Source organism: Motacilla alba, chromosome 2 (assembly GCF_015832195.1).
Source record: "Motacilla alba alba isolate MOTALB_02 chromosome 2, Motacilla_alba_V1.0_pri, whole genome shotgun sequence".
NCBI lineage: Eukaryota > Metazoa > Chordata > Aves > Passeriformes > Motacillidae > Motacilla > Motacilla alba.
In genome coordinates this window covers 51656246-51675541 of record NC_052017.1, presented here as the reverse complement: position 1 = coordinate 51675541, position 19296 = coordinate 51656246, and the positions used below count along the sequence as shown (strand labels likewise).

Below are 19296 nucleotides of genomic sequence, written 5' to 3'. Positions count from 1 at the left end.
AGGGCCAGATTGGTTTCTGGTGCTCTGCCACTAAGTCAATGCTACCATGCAAGGAATGAGTGTGATCTGGAATACACCCAGTTAACCTCATTACAACTGGGATTTTCCTAAACTAGAGGTGAGAAAATTTATTTTCTAAAATTGCAAAACCAGTAAGCAAATCACAGAATAATGGAATGGTCTGTGTTGGAAGGGACATTAAAGGTTGTCTAGTTCCAACCTCTCCACTCCCCACCACAGGCTTTTTGCTTTTCAGTTAAGTTTGGGTCTTTAGAAACCCTATGGAATGAGTATCAGGAAAAACACAACGGATCTTGTCTCTGTCAGGGAAGGACAAACTCTCTTTTACTTCAAAACCTAAAATGGGTCATATTTGGTTTAAGACACACATATCTAGACCTTTATTTTCTGTCACCAAAACAGAACAGATGGGCAACCTCAAAACAATTTGTGCATATTTTATAGAGCACTGATACTACAACATCTCCCCACTGTGTATGCTTTGAGAGCATGACTTCTGAAAGGTAGAATGCCTCTTATCAGGGATTATTCTACCAGTGGGGGATTTATTCTGAACAATACCATCAAATGAAGATGGTGGTGAGCAGTTATTCTTCCCACCCTTTCTAAGTTCACAATAAAACGTGTCAGTGTTAGGGATGTTCTCAGCTGCTGAGAATGCTTTAATCAACCACTTTTCTTTCTGCTCCTTCTGTTCCCTAGGGACAGGGGACTTCATGGCAACGCTTTGTTGTACAACGTGTACAGTTATAACCTACACTAAAAGTATACCATTAATGAGCAAACACTGGGTGTGTGTGTGTGTGTCAAGCAGATGAGAATGTTCTTTTGATCTTCTGAGCTCCACCACTGTGGCAGATGGGTGTCTAAACTGCTTTATTAATGCACTGAACTCTTCCATCATTTCTCAAACAACACTGAAGGAAAAATCAGAATTTCATAATAGTGTGACTTTATGTTCTTCCAGTTCAAATCTAGCTAGAAGTGGGGGGGGGGAACAATATTTCTTTAGTTCTTAATTTTCCAGGGGGTGGGAGGAATATTTCATGTGCTTGACACTCTGAGGCAGCCAACAGAAGCTTCTCAAATTTCTGTTTAATTTCAAAGCAGCTTCCACAAAACATGGGAGGTGTATTTAGCTTTAGGTAAAATATTGAAACTAATTCAACAGAGCAAGATAATGGATTCAAGGTATTTTTGAGTATAACACAGAATCAGAATAAGCATGTTTAAAAATCATGAAGGTATATGAACACGATTATAGCAATGGTTTTAGCCTCCAACATATGAATAGCAATGAAAAACAACCCAACTGGTGTGAGGGCACTGAAACATATGGAAGAAAGTTTATATACAAATGCCTGTACGAAAGCAATGTAGAAAATCCTTGATAACCCTTCCAAATATATTATTCTAATGTGGTGATATGATGAAAAACTGAATCCACCCAAATTTTCCCAGACTGAATGACATTTCCAAGGAGAAGAGAAAAAGAGGCAATGTAGGACCTCTGTTCTGTAAAAGAAACAAACCAAATTACCACTTCACAGGCAGCTAAGTTGATCTATCAAGTCACAAAAGTGAGAGGTCAGGTCTCTCAATCTCTTTGCCATTCTTTCAGCTGCACTTGCAACATCTCAGTACTTCCCTGATCATGGAATCACAGAAATTATTTGGGTTGGAAGGGATTTAAAAAATCACCTAGTTCCAAACCCCCTGCCATGGCCAGGGATGTTACTCGCTAGATAAAACCCTATCCAATCTGGGCTTGAATACTTTCAGGGATGGGGCATCTCTCTGGACAACATGTTCCAATTTTTTAACATCCTCACAGTAAAGAATTTCTTCCTAATATCTAATGTAAACCTACTCTCAGTTTAAAACTATCCCCCTTTGTCCTATCATCACAGGCCCTTTTAAAAAGTCTCTGTCCAGCTTTTTAAAGGTCCCCTTTAGGTATAGGAAACTGCTCTAAGGTTTCCCTAGAGTCTTCTCTCTTCTAGGCAGAACATCCCCCACTCTTTCAGCCTGTTGTCACAGGAGAGGTACTCCAGCCCTCTGAGCATCTTTATAGCCCTCATCTGGGTTTGTTCTAACAGGTCCACGTCCTTCTTATGTTGGACAAAGCATTTTACATAGGGTCTCATGATAACAGAGCAGAGGGGCAGAGGACATGGTTGGATTTTTGGGCTGCAAGTGCACATTGGGTCATGTCAAGCTTCTTGTCTACCAACACCCCCAACCCCTTCTCCCCAGGGCTGCTCTCAATCCATTTTCTGCCTGGCTTTTTTGTGCTTGGGATTGCCCCAACCCATCTGCAACACCTTGCACTTGGCCTTGCTGGACTTCATCAGGTTCACACAGGCTTACCTCTCAAGCCTGCCAAGTGTCATTGCTTCCCTCCACACCTCACAGCTTGGTATCATTGGCAAATTTGCTGATCCTCTACCTCATATCTGTCATTTAGTCAGCTATTTACCTCACTACGCCAGAGAAACCTGCCCACCTTTCTGCTGTTTTTCTTCCAGGCTAACAGGTCAAAGTGGCTAATGGAGAGATCCAACACATGTCAGAACCAGGGCATGGTAAGCAGCAGAATTACCAAGACCAAGGACTCCTGAAGAGAGAGAAAGGACTGGGGTCTGCCATGTCTCTCTTCTGTGCGAACTGAAATTGTCTGAGGGTGTCTCATGGAAGAACTGTCTTATTGCAAGGACCTGTTATTAGAAGGGAAAGGGGAATTGACAGAAGTAGAGCAAGTACAGGTCCTGCTCTTTGGAGGAGTGTGTATATCAGGGTGCAAACTAGAATGGTAGAAATCCCATAGGTCCGCAGAGGATTTCATGGGTAGAAAAAACTGTGTATATATGCAGTAGCTGCAACACACAGGAACAGGAGATGTATAATCCATATGCAAATACCTGTGTAGTTTCCCCATGAAAGAGTGGGCCTGACTGCACAGCCATGCCTACCTCAAGTCTGTGCTTCTGATGTGTCGCACTTCATATGCACAGCTGGAGAGCACAGCACACACACAGAGCTGCTCCTGTGAGGGGCTTCTTGTCTTGTAACCGCTGTGTGTGCTCACAGTGCTGACACCCAGAGTTCCCAGGCATGCAGCAAACAGCTCAGAAGAGTCTGCTCTCTCCAGCAACCACACATCTGGAAAGCCCATACAAATTTATGAAGCCCTCAAAATCTGCCTAAATATGATTGTCAGGTGCAAAGAGTAAATGTGCCTGGGAAAAAGGAAGCCTGCAGCATCTAGGAAGTCCTTTCGTACCTGCACAAAAACAAACATAGGACATCAAAACTTTAGGACTACCTGTTCTAATGAAGTGAAGGCAGGGCTGGAGCTTAAGTCTCAAACTCTTCCCCTGTCTTCTCTACTGACTTGATTTACCACAATTATATTTGACAATGAATTTGAGAGGACATGCTTTCACATACTGTAAACACAAGAGATGTCTTGAATTTCAGCTTCACAAATGTGCCTGTTACTGATGCCATTACAAAAGCTGCATAAGGAACTTACTTCAGGTCTAGACACCCAGGAAGAAAATAACTGTAAACGAGTAAGAGGCTACTCATTAAGATGAGAATCCACCCTTCTCTCACCTTTAAATGGCATCGGCTTACAAAATTAATTACTTACACGCCTCACAGAGACGCAGTACTTAATTAATATATGTTAACTGCTTTGCAATTCTGATGGAAGACACAATACTATTGTACATAATGATTAACACAGTGTAAAAGTGATGCCATTGGTGTTGCTCAAGCAAAATGCTGAAAGGATATCTACTCAATTTCTGATTTAAAAAGGGGAATGGAGATGGAAAAGGTTTAGGAAAGCTATTTAAAACTCAGCCTAAAGAAGAAGGGAGAACTGGGAAGGAGAGGAGCTAAAACATTTTCCAGAGGTATTTACTGTGTTATGTGCATTAATTCCTGCAAAACTGAAGTGTAAGTGCCTACAGCAAAATCCTGGCTCAAATCAAGTACATGGGAAATGTTTCACTGACTTCAGTGAGGTGAAGATTGTTAGTTTTTGTCATAATTTCCAGCAGATGCCTCCCATATGCAGGTTTGCAACTTCGCCCAGTTCCTTGTTTATAGTTTAGGTTCAGGAAATAACCTCATCAAGCTCAGGCATGCTCACCATGTAGAGGCAACTTCTCAGCTTTTAATCTTTCTAATTCATCCTACACTTGGAGTAAACCTTTCCATACTGTTAATGAACTTGGAATTGAGCTACCTATTTAAGTTGGTGGCAAAACTCCAATTAAATGGAAGCTCTGTGGAGATCACTGTAGATTTTGTAATAAACATGGGAAGCAAACATCCTGTGTTTAACAGTGTATACCCCTGGAGTTAACTTATTTACTCAAAAGCCTGTGGAATTTTGACTGCAAAAACAAAAGAAACCAAACAAACAAATCCCCAAACTCTCAAAGTAACAGAAATTCAGGCAAATTATTTTTTTAAGCATTAGTCCTTCATACCTAACAAGATTATTATTGAGAGAAACAAGTTGCTCACCACTTCTGGATAGGGCAGAGTTAATTCAACTGAAAGCTTTGCACCTGTGAGACTCAAAGAAAAAAGGTTAAAAAGAGTAGCAAGGGAGAGGCACTAAAATTTGAGAGAAGGTACCTGTGAACTTCTAGTATTAAGAAGAGTAATTTTAAAGCAGAAGCCTACAGCTACTCTAGGAAGGAAACTAAGTGAAAATATTCTAGGCTTCAAATTTTCATATATTTTTATGTTTGACAAGGATTGAAGACTGTTATGTGATATATATGGGGATCTTGGTAAGCTATTAATTACTCTTTTCCAAGTGGTGTGTGATGGCTTCCATCTTCTTAATGTACTCCTATTCAGCACAGGAAAGCTTAGAAGTACTATTTATTCTAAAGCACCTGTTAAGGTGGGCTCTCTAACCATGCTACGTGTAGAAATGTTGTACTACAGCACTTGTAGAGCAGTTTTGTGTCTATGCAACTGCTAGACCAAATGTAACGATCAAGTTGCACATAGCAGCTCTCCCTTTCACTTGTGCTAGCATGCTATATGTTTTTAACTGTAGTGCAGGCTCTGAAGCACGTAGGCTTGTAGTTTTCTCTCTCAGTGCTTGTACAGCTGTGTCCACAAATGTATCTGTCCAGTAAAATCCAAGGAAATGTTCCTGGATGCCAAGATTAAGCTTAGATAGCTGCTGCTCTAATAATTCACATGCAGCTCACACTGTAGTTCTAAGTGCTGACAGTTGCTTTCCAGTCCTACTGGATTAAGCAACAACATTCTTCCACCTAAACTCAGTAGTCAAAATGTGTTGGTGTATGAACTACATCATGTTGCTGCTTTCAGGATCCTAAGGAGAGATGATATTAAGGCACCAAGCCAAAGATTCAAGCCTAAAGATTTTATTGACTAGAAGTTAAATGTGTGATAAGTAATGCAAAAACAGCGCTGAGTCACTTTTGTAAACAGGTATGCTGTGTCTCCTTCCTCAGAATGCTCATTAATAAAATACTTACTGGACAACCAGTACCACCAAGGCCACTGAAAGGAAGCTAACCATGTATTTTGAAGAGTTTTTAATTTTGTGGAGGGGCCAGAAGAAAATTATACCAGAAATCAGAGTAAGCAAGGCTATAGGTAATACTTAGTGATGTCTGTATTGTGCTGACAAGACATGAAGGATTTTCAAGATAATAGTGTTCCTCATTTTTAGACCTCAGGAAAAAACACCATCCTGTTAAGTAAGGTATTTCATGGCTTGTTTTTCCTCACTGTGCGTCCATCTAAATTATCCTTGACTCTTTACCTGGCAAGGTCTGTCTTTCCCCTACTGGCTTACACTTTTTCTCCCAGCAGGCTAAATAGCAGCCCAGCAGCAATCTCTAATAAAACCACACCTGTGTGGAAAGTATCTGAATTCCCCCTAAGCCTATCAAATGAATTATCACTCTTATCTCATATGCTTTCCAGAGCAGGTTTTTGCAGTTCTCTAACCTTTTAACTTTTGTTTCTGTGCCTGGTTTTAATGTTTAATGTTTCTTTCATGGTTCTCTTCTGCCATGACAGGACAAATCTATTTATTTTTATCTCTTGCAAGACTTGCATTCCTTCTACTTACTTACAACCTGCCAAACTGAACTATCTGTATCTGTATCCATAAATGCCTCTGTACTCTGAGTATCTTTTTATTTTAGCCTACCTCCCAGGTACCCTACATACATTTCCCAACCTCAGGCAATGGATCCCTCATGTTACACCAAAATGAATGCAGTTCAGATGACCACGTCTTTTCGAGTAGTCCAGATCTTGGTGTATCACCCTGTGTTTACACCTTCAGTTTCTGGTGCTCACCAATACCATGCAACCAGTTGTAGAGGCTCCTGTAGACTGCTGAAAGACTGAAAAGGAGTGGTGTTAGGTCTTTTGGGACTGGTTTAGACTTCTGTTGGATCAAATTTCCTTACAGATATTCCTACATCTTATGGGTGTTCCTTCTGGGGGAGTTCAAGATTTCAATTTTAATTATTTTAATGCTAGACTGGATTCTCATAATTATTGCTGGCTATGTCTAGATCAAGAATAAGCACGAGTCTGCAAATGAAAATACCTGATGCTGAGGGTTGTGTTCCCGCTATGGGTTCTGTGTGTGGCTGGTTTAGGTTAGCTCTTGCCTGCCCTCACGGACTTTACCACCACTGAGCTGCGGAGAGTGTTGAGCATTCACTGGTGGCGCAGCCTCTGGGGATCCGTCTGAGAACTTCATGTTCAAGTCAAAGTGCAGTACATGGAGACAATCTGCTTCAAACCCACGCTCTTGGCTCTCACTCATTTAACATCATCAAAGTTAGAATCTGCCCTAGTGCTGGTGCACAGATCAACACCTGTCAGACAGTCTGGGAGATTACTGTTGCCATTAATGAACTTAATCCACATCTGGAGAAGGCACAGAGGGATGTGGAAGATTTCCATCTCTTTGTTAGTTAATGGGAGAAGCTTACAAAGCCAATCTTCAAAGCAGATACAGCTACAAATAGAAAAAAGAAAACATTCCCTCTTCACTTGCCTCCAGTTTGATCCATAAGAGGTCTAATATCATGATGGCAGAATACAATTTGATGTAATGGATAATTGGGCTTACTATGTTTAATGTAGTGATCAAATTAATAGCAGGATTGACTTTTTATTTGGTGAAGGGAGGAGTAAGAAAGGCAGGGCAAAGCCCCCATTAACTGCTACGTACCAAAGATATGATATATATATTATATATATATATATATATATATATATATATATATATTTTATATATTTATTTATATATATATATATATATATGTATGTATACACATATATATATGAGATATACCAAAGTACTCGGCAGAGTACTCTCAGAGAGCTCTGGAAATAGGGTCCATGTATTTTAGCTGGTGGTATGCTATGCAAACACTTAGTGAAAACACTTAAACACCATGAAAACCAAATTACTCTACCCTGGGGGAAGGGGGTTGGGGTGGTTAAATTCAACTGCTATTACTGCTGCGCAGCTGTTAAAAAACCACCACTGCACCACAGCAGATGAAAGGGTTCTGTCACTTACAACATTCTAGTACCAGAAAAGATCCTCATAACACGCTGAAAGACAAATGTCACAATAAAATACCTGGTGATGTTTTTTCACTTGCTCCCAACAAGGAAAAGAGTAAACTATGCTGAACTGATAACTTGCAATTTTACTAACATATTCCAATATTCTTGTGTATCAGGTAGCTTTTCAGAAGTACACTCTCAAGAGCTTTCTATTCCTTACAATATGCTGAGTAGAAAAAAGTAAAACTGCATCTCCAAAAGGTTAGCTCCCCACACTAGCCTGATGGTCATATAACTGCTCCTCCCAGAAACTGAGACATAATATAGCCTTTTTCTGCAACCTCCTCATTTATCCAAATCAAAGCCCAAAACTGTAGACTGAGCCACCAACAGCAGTACAGAGAAATAGAAAAATCCAGCTAGTGCCTTTCTTCCCCCACTCCCCTCCCACTTGCTTGAACATGTAAGCATTTTGAGGAAGGTATTCACACACGTCACTTGCTGACTTCTGTTTTAGTGGCACTTCTACAGCTGGGAGTTGGACAAGCAGAGAAGTCTACACACAAAAGTTGTCTAGAGCAGATGCAGCCACCCTTCAGAGCTGCGCCTAGAGCCTCCTCCTAATTCCCAGAACCACAAACTGGGCTGCTACCAAACCATTCTCCGAGGGCTGTGCGGCAGCCTGGGTGAGGCAGCACAGGCAAATGGGGGAAGCTGCTGCTCGACAGCAACGCTCACACAGGGGGAGCTGGGCTGCTTAACAGACAAGATGCAGTCACCTGTGCTGGCTAAAGGTATAAAAGAAAACCCAAGAGCTCCCCTAACAGCCACATTGCTTAGGGAGGGTGTGAGTGGGCCCATCTCTTTGTGCACGCTCCAACTCTCAAGGTGCCTTAAGTGTAGCGAAAACAACCCCCAGCATCAGCTCTTCTTCCTGCTTCATTTTATGTTGTGGTCACAGCTGCAAAGGTAAGGATGTTATTTTGCTCCTCTGGCATTGAGTCAAAACCCAGAAGTTTGTATTAGAAAAGTGGCCTGGAAAGTACTGTGTTAACAGACATGCAAAGCCTCTGACTTCTGGGGAATAACCAGCTTTGAAGTAAAATACATTCAGCAATAATCCATGCACACTTCATTAATTTCAGAACTGCAACAGCAAAGTACTACTTAGAAAAAGCTGTAAGATAGTAAAAAAATGAAGGCTTTGGGGTTTATTTTTATTTTTAATCCCAAAAGCTCCTTATCTCCCTTCTCCATGTTTTTTCATTCAATTTACAGTAGTCTAAGTTAAAGCTCATCTAACAAAAAAATGACACATTAAGTTCGGCTAACCTCTTCACCCTTTTCTTGATGAGAATCCTTTCTTCCTTGGGGAGTAAATGCAACAACTTTACAATTGGTGCATTGCTTGTTTAAGATAACTTTCCTTTGCACTTTGTGTTTAATGGAATTTGGCTGATCTGGGCTATTTCAGCACTTAAATAATGAGATAGTGAGGGCAGCAATTTTTGCCAAGTCTTAAATAGCACAAGGATCTATAGGCAGAAAGGCGGTATTTTGTTATCTTTCAACATGCACTCATCTTTCTCTACCACATGCACTCATCTTTCTCTACCACACCCCCAGTCAAGTTTGAGAACCCTCAACACGGGCTACTGCATGATAAGAAACACCGGTTTACTGTTCAAATTTGAGTCAAAGCTTAGACTCAAAACAAAGAGTAGCTGCAGTTTAACACCGGATTTAAGTGCAGGTCTGAGGAGTTGCTGCTGGAAAGGGGGTGCTTATGCCACTAATCCCATCCTACTGCTGGGCTGTGCCGCTGCAGTGCATGCCGTGTCCAGAAAGCCTTGATGCACTGGAAAAACCAACTTTCAAAAAGCCAGCTGATCCCTAAGCCTGACGCAAGAGGTACAGCACAATGGACAGCAGGGCGGTGGAACAGGGCCACCTTGCTGTCACAGCCTGCCATTACTCCAGCTTTTCAGACTGTACCAGGGATTTTTGAAATTGGTTTCTGCACTTCAATTCATTAAAAAACCCGGCTCTAAAAGAAGCAACCCAGGCCACTCTTATACTTCAAGTTACATGTTCTCTTCTTGCATTTAAAGAGTTCATGTGAACGAGCAGAAAGAAGCCAACTAGGCTGGAAAGCAGGAGCAACCAGACTATCCAATAAGGCATAGGGGAAATCGGGTTTGCTTCAGTGATCAGAGCAGACTTAAACAGGGAAGTTCCAATTTTTATAGAGAAAGAATCACAGTAATCCCTTTCCTTTGCAGTGTTTGAACATTAAACCTGCTCAAGACGACCTGACTGCTTCATCAGCTCTACCTGAATAACAAAGTAAATCTGACTGTAGATTCCTCACATTCCTCCTCATGTGCATGAGTCAACTGCAACCAACTTCCTTTAACGTTCGCCCAAATCCTCACATTTCCGCTGGCTCTGCTCCTGCCACCGAACTCCCCCCAGCACAGGGCACCGTGGGCCCGTGCCTGTTTTAAGCAACAAGAAATCTTTTCTGCCCCAGTTCTGATTACTCTCTGCCTATCAGGCTTTCTTCGTAGCTTGCTAGATAAATTTGCCTCGCTCTCCTCTTCTGAAGGCGGCCGAGAAGTATCTTAAGTGCAAGTACCATTAACAGGGCCCGAAAGGAAATGTGCTCAGGCCCTCGGGGTCACTGAGCAAGCCCCTGCCCGCCACACGGCACTGCTGCCCTCGCCGCGATGCCACCGCTCAGTGCCCCAGGTCTGACCCCCGCCGCTCCCCGCAGTCGCCGCGGAGCTCCTGTGGTCGGGGCCCCGACGGGACTCCCCCGGTACAAACCCCTCCCGCGCCTCTTCCCGCCCCCGTATGGCCCCGACCGCCCCCCGGGGCCATCTTGCGCCGGGCCGAGCGCGCCGGGAGGGGCGGCGGGGCTCGCTCGGGTGCGGCGGCGCTGACGGGAGCGGCGGCCGGGCCCGCCCTGGCCGCGCCCCGGCCTCGGCCGCCCGTCCCCACTCACGGCAGCCGCGGTCGGCGTCGGGCTCACGCGGGCGCCGTGGGGGCCGCCATTGCTGCGGTGCCGGCGGTGCGCGGCAGGGGGCGATGGCGGGAGGCGCTGCGAACGGCGGCGGGGAGGGGACGGTGTTACGGCAACTCCTGACGCGGAAAGGACCCGCAGGGATAATCGAGTCCGATTCCTAGCTCTGCACAGGACAGCCCCGACAGCCCATCACGCTTCTTGAACTGCTGCTGTGACCACTTTCCTTGGGAGCCTGTTCCAGTGCCCAACCACCCTCTGGGGGAAGAACTTTATTCCAATATCCAACCTAAACCGCTCCTGATACAACTCCAGGCCAGTCCCTCGGGTTGTGTCACCAGAGAAAAGACATCAGTGCCTGTCCCTCCTCTAGACGAGGAAATTGTAGACACTGATGAGGTCTCTCCCCAGTCTCCTCCAGGTTGGACAGGCCAAGTGACCTCAGCCACTCCTTGTATGGCTTCCCCTCACAGCCCTTCGCCATCTTGGTTGCCCTCCTTTGGACACTCTTTAATAGCTTAAAATTTTTCTTATATTGTGGTATAATGTCATGGCAGCCCTGGGGCTGCCTGTGTCTCAAGCAGCTTTTTACGAGGGTCCCTCTTCTCAATGGCAGGGTTGAGGGTTTTCTCAGCCTGTGCCTCAGCCAAGGTACCAGATGTCCCACAGCCATGGCTTCAGCTGCAGGGTGCCTTGTGGGAGGCCTGTGAAGAGACAAGCATTGCTGCACAGGCTTTCCCACAGCCCACATCCCCTCAGCTCCGTGCTGGTCATCCAGACCACACCTGAGCTTGCTGCCAAAGATCCACTCTCTCTTGTGGTGCTTTATTATTATTTTTTCCAGGACAAGGGACACCATAAAACCAGTCTTGTGCAGTCAAAATTGAAAAAAAACAACAATATCTGTCCAGCAATCCCTAATGAAAATTCTGGATCTAATCTGGCCATCTGATTCCACACAGTGATATGAATATTTAATTTAACCACTGCTGTTTTTAGCTCATCTTCTTCATTCCAGATTTATCCCTCTCCATTGTTCTGTGTAAGCTGGTGTCCCTGTTGGAGTTTATTTAAGCGAGCTGTCCAGCACTGTCCCTGAGCTCAGCACTTAGACTCTGGTGTGTGTTAGCAGGGCTGGATTACATTATTACCTTGGCTCACGGTTTTGATTCATGTGAAATTAAGTGATGAGTGTACCTATAACGTCAGAGTGTGTTCTGCTGCTGTTCCTTAGTGCATCCTACCTGTTTTGATATTTATTGTATGTGTTTCCTGGCTGAGTTGAGTCAGGCATTATTCTCAGCGCTGTTGCCAAGCCAGTTTGTTCTGTTATCCAAGTGGCTTTCAGCTTCCTATTTACATCTTTTGCCTTACTGTTGTAATTTAGTGGAATACTATCTGCTATTTCATTCTCCAAAATAAAACTGTTTCTTCCCATGGCAAGCTTCTAGTAGTTTCCAGTCAACTTCTACCATCAGGAGCTGATTACGTTATTCCATTGCTTTTTTGTTCCTGACAAAAAAAATTGAAAAGTGAGAGGTTTCTATATTGCAGCTGAATTAATTAATATATCTGCTTGCTGGAACTTGTAACACTGCTGGAATTGTGGAAGGTGAGAGTGAAGAGAAACAGTATGGAAAGACAATCAGCAGAACAAAAGGACATGCAGATATGACCAAAAAAGAGACAATGAGATACACAGAACAAAAAAGGAGTGAATGGCTCAGCCTCTTACACTCCTAAGAAGCCCTGGTAAGAGACTGTTTTGTATGCAAAGTTGCAGGGTTTTTTTAATTCTTTCTCTCATCCTGCCTTTCTGCTACTGTCCCTTCTTTGTGGAAATCAGTTGCTGCCTCTACTTTCAGGGTGGCCTGACTCCTACGTATGTAATTACTCTCTGGAAAATCTGTTTCATACATTTCTGACCTGGAGAAAGATTCTGGGCCAGAAGCTTGTCTTCAGTTCCCAGCTGTGCCTGTGTTGGCCTACGTACCCCTGCTGGCCCATATTCCTGGTAATATTGCAATGATGAAAGCTGTGCAATATCCATCCAATATTGGTGAAGCTTTATTGGTACTGAAAGGTACTTATTATTTATAGATACCCCCTCTGCTATTTCCCCTCTGCTATTTCTCTCTTGCTATGGAAAGAAACAGCCAGTGTAGGACACCAGTATTACTATGGCCACACTGGGGGCTATTTGCTGTTGCTTCTTTCTGGGCTGGCCTTTTCCTGTGCACACTTGTCACCACCCTAGGGGCCCAAGTCATGCTAGCCACTCATCTCACAGCCACAAATGACCCTGGCCCCAGAGCACAAACACCCCTGATGGTGGCACTGGGCTGGCCACGTGTCCCAGGCCAGGTGTGCCTGGGCAGCTGCCTCAGTGAGAGATGCAGAGCTGTGGGAGTCCATGGCTCTCTGCTGGGCCACACACCACAGCTCTCAGCTCCAGCTGGCAGGGCCGCAGCGCCTGCCCTGTGCCCTCTTGCTCCGACGGCCATGCCAGGCCCTGCTTGCTGCCCTGATGGTGGCATTCCTGGCTCCCAGTGCTCTCCAAGGGCTTGTCCTGGGGCACCTCCCTGCATGAGGCCCAGCAGAGACCTGCAGAGGGGCTTCTACAAGGGCCTGGAGGGACTGCAGCAGGGGCAGCGGCTTCCCACTGACAGAGGACAGGGTTAGGCTGGAGATGTAGAAGAAATTCTGTCCTCTGAGGCTGGTGAGATACTGGGCCACCCTGCCCACGGAAGCTGTGGCTGCCCAGTCCAGTGGCAGTGAGTGTTCCAGGCCAGGTTGGATGGGGCTTGGAGCAACCTGGCCTGGTGGAAGGTGTCCCTACCCTTGGCAGCAGGGTTGCAACAAGACGATTTCTAAGGACCCTTCCAAGCCGTGCTGTTCTGTGATTTGGGGATCAGAGGGGCCAGGGGCACCTGGGCTTAATTGCTGATTAGAACCAATTCAGCAGTGTAAGTTTGGTTGAATTCATGGAGACTGTTCATGAGCCCAGATTCCCCGTGCGTGACATTTACCAATACTATAGGTTTGGCTGAGATAAGAAAGTCTTGTGTGCTCCAGATTCTACAAGACTGCATTTTACTGAAACAACAGCACAGCAGTTCTTTGCTTGCCAATCATACATACATTAACTATGGAGCATTAATATGTGTCCAAACAGATAGTAACATGATATACATACTAAATTTATATTGTTCTGTTATCATATTTATTATGATGATTTTTAATTAGATAACACTTTTCATATTTAATAAACATTTATTTATAAATATAATTTATTCTGTGTAATTATATAGGAATTAGATATAATTGTTCTTTTCTTTAATTTCCATTTTATGTATTAAATTATTGTTTTATATTAAATACAATATGTGTATAATATATATTTTGTAAATATAGCTGAGTAATAAAAATCTTGCCTCTTACAAATGCAATAACTACAGAGTATTAATACATATCACAACAGGTAGTGACATTTTATATGTGCTATTTATTTTCATAAAATAATAGGACAATTTATAAACTATCACTATGATATGTATCTATTAAATTACATCTGTTAATAAAAATATTTGTAGTTATATATACACACTATAGTTATATATACATATGTCTATCTGTCTATGTATCCCATTCATTCCTGTCTTTGTCATGGCACTAAAAGTTGGTTCTCTGCCACCAGCTGCAAGCCCCACGAGCACATGCATCCAAAGGAGAGCAACAAGGCTGGTGGAGGGCTGGGAACACAAGCCCTATGAGGAATGGAGCTGGAGTTGTTTAGCCTGTAGAAATGGAGACTCAGAGATAACCTTATCACTCACTACAACTACGTGAAAGGTGGTTGTAGTCAGATGGGGGTTGGTCTCTCTCTCCAGGCAGCAACTGGCAGAATGAGAGGACACAGTCTTAACCTATGCCAAGGGAAATTTAGGTTGGATGTTAGGAAAAAGATTTTTACTGAAAGAATGATAAAGTACTGGAATCGTCTGCCCGGGGGAGGTGGTGGAGTCACCATCCCTGGATGTGTTTAAAAAAAGATTGGATATGGCACTCAGTGTCATGGTATAGTTGAGGTGGTGTTAGGGCGTGGGTTGGATTTGATGATCTTAAATGTCTCTTCGAACCTAGTGATTCTGTAATTCTCTGATTCCATGACTCTATGAGCCCCACTAACAGTGGCCATAGGCCAGCACTCTTGCCAGGTGATGGCGCAGATCAAGGTAGGCTTGCATTGCCTGGGAGTGGGCAGCTGGATCCTGTGCCAGACCATAGAAGAGGTTAGGTGGCTTAGCCCTTTGTACATCTGGGGGCAGCCTGATCTCCTCTGGAAGCCTCTGGTTGCCCACAATAAAATGCTCCAGGTGTTTCTCTTCCAGAGATAAGCGCAGCTGCTCCAGAGTATCTGAAAGCTGAAGCAGGAAGTGTCTCCTGTGCCACTGCGACACTGGTACCGTGTGCAGCAGGCGCATGACGATGGTCTTGATGGAATGGATGGAAAAGTCCTTGCGCGTAAGAGCACGGGCAAGGAGCTGCAGGCATTTAAGGTGCGAGCTATCCTGGGGGGCCTGCCTGGCCATGTGCCTGAAGAACTTTGTCTCTGCCACAGCATAGCTCTCAGGCCACATTGTGCTTGGGGTGTGGGCCCCTCGATGCCGGCTGCTGATAAAGATGTCTGAGGTGTGTCGCTGCACCCCGAACAGCACCTTAACCTGGAAGCTTTCTTGGCCGTTGGTCAGCCTGAGGTTGCAGGAGCGTTTGGAGGGCAGCAGCCCTAAATGCCAACTGCGTGACTGGGGCAAACGCTGCCAGCTTGCTCCCACCAGTGTGCAGAACCAGTGGACAGTTTTCTTCACATCGAGGTAGGAGTCGGTGCACAGCGTGTCTAGGAGGTTGGGCTGCCTAGTCCTCCTCCTAATCACGTCAGGGTGGTGCTGGAAGCATAGCATGTTCATACCCTGGTACTCCCTCGGGCACCTGCACTCCAGCTCCACACGGACACGGAAGTTCCTGCCAGGCTTCTGCTGGTCAGTGTCACGCTCCAGGTGGAAGGTGTGGCCTAGGGGAGGAGTCAGGGGTACAAGCACCTGGTACACAACTTCCTCCTCACGGGCAGTCCAACCTTCAAAGGCACTGCCAAAACCAATGGCTTGTTGCAGCACCGGGTAGAAAGTCCCACTCAAGGCACGCCTGAGGACAGTTGTGAAATTGTCTATGAGGGCCATTGTCCTGTTGCAGCCTGTCTGCAGGTCCTGTACAGGCCACTGTATGCGCTCCTCTAGAAGCCATCTCAGATCATATGCCCATGTCTCGTCCTCTTCCTCTTGCTCCTTCTCCTTTTCTTTCTCCTCCTTGCCACTGATCTCTGCCTCACAACTTCTTTTCCTCCACATAAACCATACGGCCAAGAGAACCAAGAGCCCAACAAATGCCCAGACCTGCATCTGCAAGGCAGACCAGAGCAGGTCTCTCCAGGATGCGCCACTCTGCATCAGCACAAGCTGCTGAACCTCCTGCTTCTGCTGAATCCTCTCCTGTTCCTGGAACTTTGCAGGCAGCTCCATTTGCAGATGCGTCACCTCATCCAAAACATCACCCACGGGCTGCGGGTACTGGACTACACTTAGCAAGAGCAACAACCACAATACCCAGGAATCCATGGTCTGCAGGAGGATGGAAAGAAGGCCTTGAGGGGAGTGGGGAGGGAGGCAGCTGGCAGTGGGGGCAGCAGGGACAGGAATCCCAGTGATCTGAGGGCAGGAAGGACAGGGCCCCAGACAGCTGGGGGCAGGAAGGCCTGTCCCACTGCCCCAGCAGCAGCAATAGCAGTATTGTACCATGGCCAAGGCTCTGCCATGAGGGGCTGTCCCTGCATGCAGAGCGAGAACCCAACCTCGGGTGCAGCATTACTGCCCGGACCCTTGTCCCCAGTATGGCCTCCCTGCCACATGTGCACTCACCACTTGCCCAAGAAATGCAGGGCCAGTGTTACCTGCTGAGGCCTTTTCTAGCTGCCCCCATTGTGACACGTCCCCATGATGTCACAGGTGCCACAGCACATCACAACCCAGCCAACTCCACTCTTTGTTCCCACCCCAGCTCAGCCACCCAGAATGGCCCTGGTGTCCTGGTTAAGGCTGCTTTTGAGTGAACCTTCTTCAAAGAAATTCCCTTGGTCTTTCTTTTGTCTTTCTTACCAGCTGCCCCCATTGGCAGTCTCATAGATATCTATGTTGGTTGGCACCCTTGGGGATCATTGAGTCTAAGCCTTGACTCCACACTGGTTGAGCTACCCTTAAATCTCTGCATCATCGAGGTTAAAAATGTCCCTGAAGATCGCACAGTTCAACTGCAAACTTAACACTGCCTACTCCACCAATTAATCAGATCCCCAAATGCCATATGCGCATGACTTCTAAATCTTTCTGAGGATGGTGACTCAGCCATTGCCCTAGGCAGCCTGTTCCCAAGCTTGATATCCTTTTTGTTGAAGGAATATTTCCTAGAGATCTAATCTAAATCTCCTGTGGTGCAGCCTGAGATAATTTCCTCTGGTCATATTGTTTGTTCCCTGGGATAATATAATAAACCCCACTTAGCTACAACCTCCCTTCAGGGACCATCTGCATCTGTCAGGTGCAGATGGCTGAGCTGTGAAAACAGCACCTCCCAGAGGAGAGAGAGGTGCTGCTTTTACACTGTGGTTCCCATGATCAAATGCCAGTGGGAAAAAATGGGTTCTCGGTGGTCAGAAGTTTCAGGCTGCCAGGAAATGTTTCCATGTGAGGAGAACCTTTCTGCCAAGTACATCAGCTGAGGAAATCCATACCCTTCCAAGCAGAAGGAAAAATCATAACTCTCCTTGTGGAAAATGTGAAGGTTTGGAGTGAAAATCAGTGCTGGAATGTTCCAGGATACCCATGTGGATTTCACTGACCTGCAAGGCCAGACTGTGAAGATGGGATCTTGGAAGCCAAGAAATGCCCTCTTGCTCTGGGGCCTTCCATGGCACTGGCAGCACAAGTGAGAGCCCTTCCTCAGCCTTTGCCTTCAGGAAGGCCCCAGTTAGGACAAAGCCTGAATTCCCCAGCTCTCCTGCTAATGACCCCAGGCTCGCCAAGGCTGTTTGGTCTCAGGCAAGAGCAGAAACAAGCCCTTGCCTGGCTTCGTAGGCCCCTGAGACAAGCAAAGATGAGGAGTGTGCAGAGGAGAGGCCATCAGCATTGCACAGCAGCTTCTCTCAGCTGTAAATCACAGAAACATTAAGGTTATGGTTTGGGATTTGTGTTGTGTTTTGTTTGGAGCCTTTTCCCTCACAGGAAAACCTGTGGCATTTTCCATGTTGCATACCTGGATTTGAATATTTCACTCTCGGTGCTGCCTAGATCAAACTCAAAATTGTTCCTTTGCCCCTCTCTTTCCTCTGTTATGACACATCATTTCAAGGAGTTGATGGGTAACACCATTTCTATTTTCTCATCTTCTGCTCAGGAACTAGGAGAGCCGCTGATCCCCCTCCCCTGCCCCAGTTTGACCCAAAAAGGTTTCTACAGTAGGGTAGCATGGTCATGTTTCCAGTGACTCAGCTGCCAGCACCAGTGGCAGAGCCCAAATCTCGTTCCACCACTGCAGGAGCTCTCCACCCCACATCTTGTCCAGATCTGGAGCTCATTTAAATGTTGGGGTTTTTATCTAGCTGCCTGAATAAATAAACAAACCTATGGCAAAGGGAGCTTGAGGCTTTAATTTAGGGATCAAATAACAGGTAGGGACAGGACTGGTTTAAGGTAACCTAACTAAGGTAATCTAACTACAGGTGTCATGGAAAGAGGTAGTTGTGCCGTCCCATTTGGCTGTGTGTTGTGCCACTTCCATTAGTTTTGGGATCTGATTCATTTGGAAAGAAGGTGGGGATTTTTTTTTTTTAATTGACAAGATTAATTATGAGAGTGAGCAGGTCGCACATCCTGTAGATTGCATGGCTGTACATATAGGAGCATGGTTACTGAATCCAAGGGCTCTGAGTTACATCTGCCTCTAATCACTCCCAAATGCATTCTTTTGTATGTTCTGCTACGCATTATGGTTTCCTATCACATGCTAATTGATTCATTACTTTGTTCTAAGCAGTCACCTAGTCATTAACTATATGTCTCACATGTTGGACTCATTATGTATATGCTTAAATATTGTATCTCTTGGTCTGCCAATCCTCCTTTATGTAATACCACACATATGTTGAAGACCTTCAGACTTTAAGCTTCCTGCTCATTAGTTTTGTGTATGATTTGTCAGTTACTTTTTGGAGCTCCTCCTGATTTCAGTTGTGCAACAACCGTAATTAAAGCTGCTGAGGCATAATAAGTGCTTTAGCACTTATTAGAGGGGATGGAAAGAGTTATTCGAAACAACCGGCATAGTAATGACATCACAAACCCTATGTGGAGTTGAAGTTATGTTAGACCACAGAAGTTTTGCAATAGTTAAAACTTCATAACTGGCTCAGAAAATGTCACTCTGGCAAACAAAATGTAGCTGGGAGGAGGCTGAGTTCCTGTAATCTTTCTGATGAGGAAGTTCACAGGACAGAAATGAGAAAATATGGAAAGAAGGGTGTGTCACCCTCAAAA

General features: G+C 45.1%; 2 protein-coding genes across 2 annotated transcripts in view; both read right to left on the bottom strand.

The window, feature by feature from the left end:
- The window catches only part of LOC119697611 (cytochrome c oxidase assembly factor 1 homolog), a 52101-nt gene extending 41353 nt beyond the window's left edge, over positions 1–10748 (bottom strand). The window contains exon 1 of the mRNA XM_038128567.1: positions 10637–10748. The gene's annotated coding sequence lies outside the window, so the exon portion shown is untranslated. The remainder of the gene's footprint in view (positions 1–10636) is intronic.
- A 3341-nt stretch (positions 10749–14089) lies between these two features.
- On the bottom strand, positions 14090–19296 carry LOC119697574 (inositol 1,4,5-trisphosphate receptor-interacting protein-like 1). The gene has a single exon (XM_038128494.1). It carries the CDS (start codon positions 16504–16506, stop codon positions 14839–14841), a length of 1668 nt encoding a protein of 555 aa, XP_037984422.1. The 5' UTR covers positions 16507–19296; the 3' UTR covers positions 14090–14838.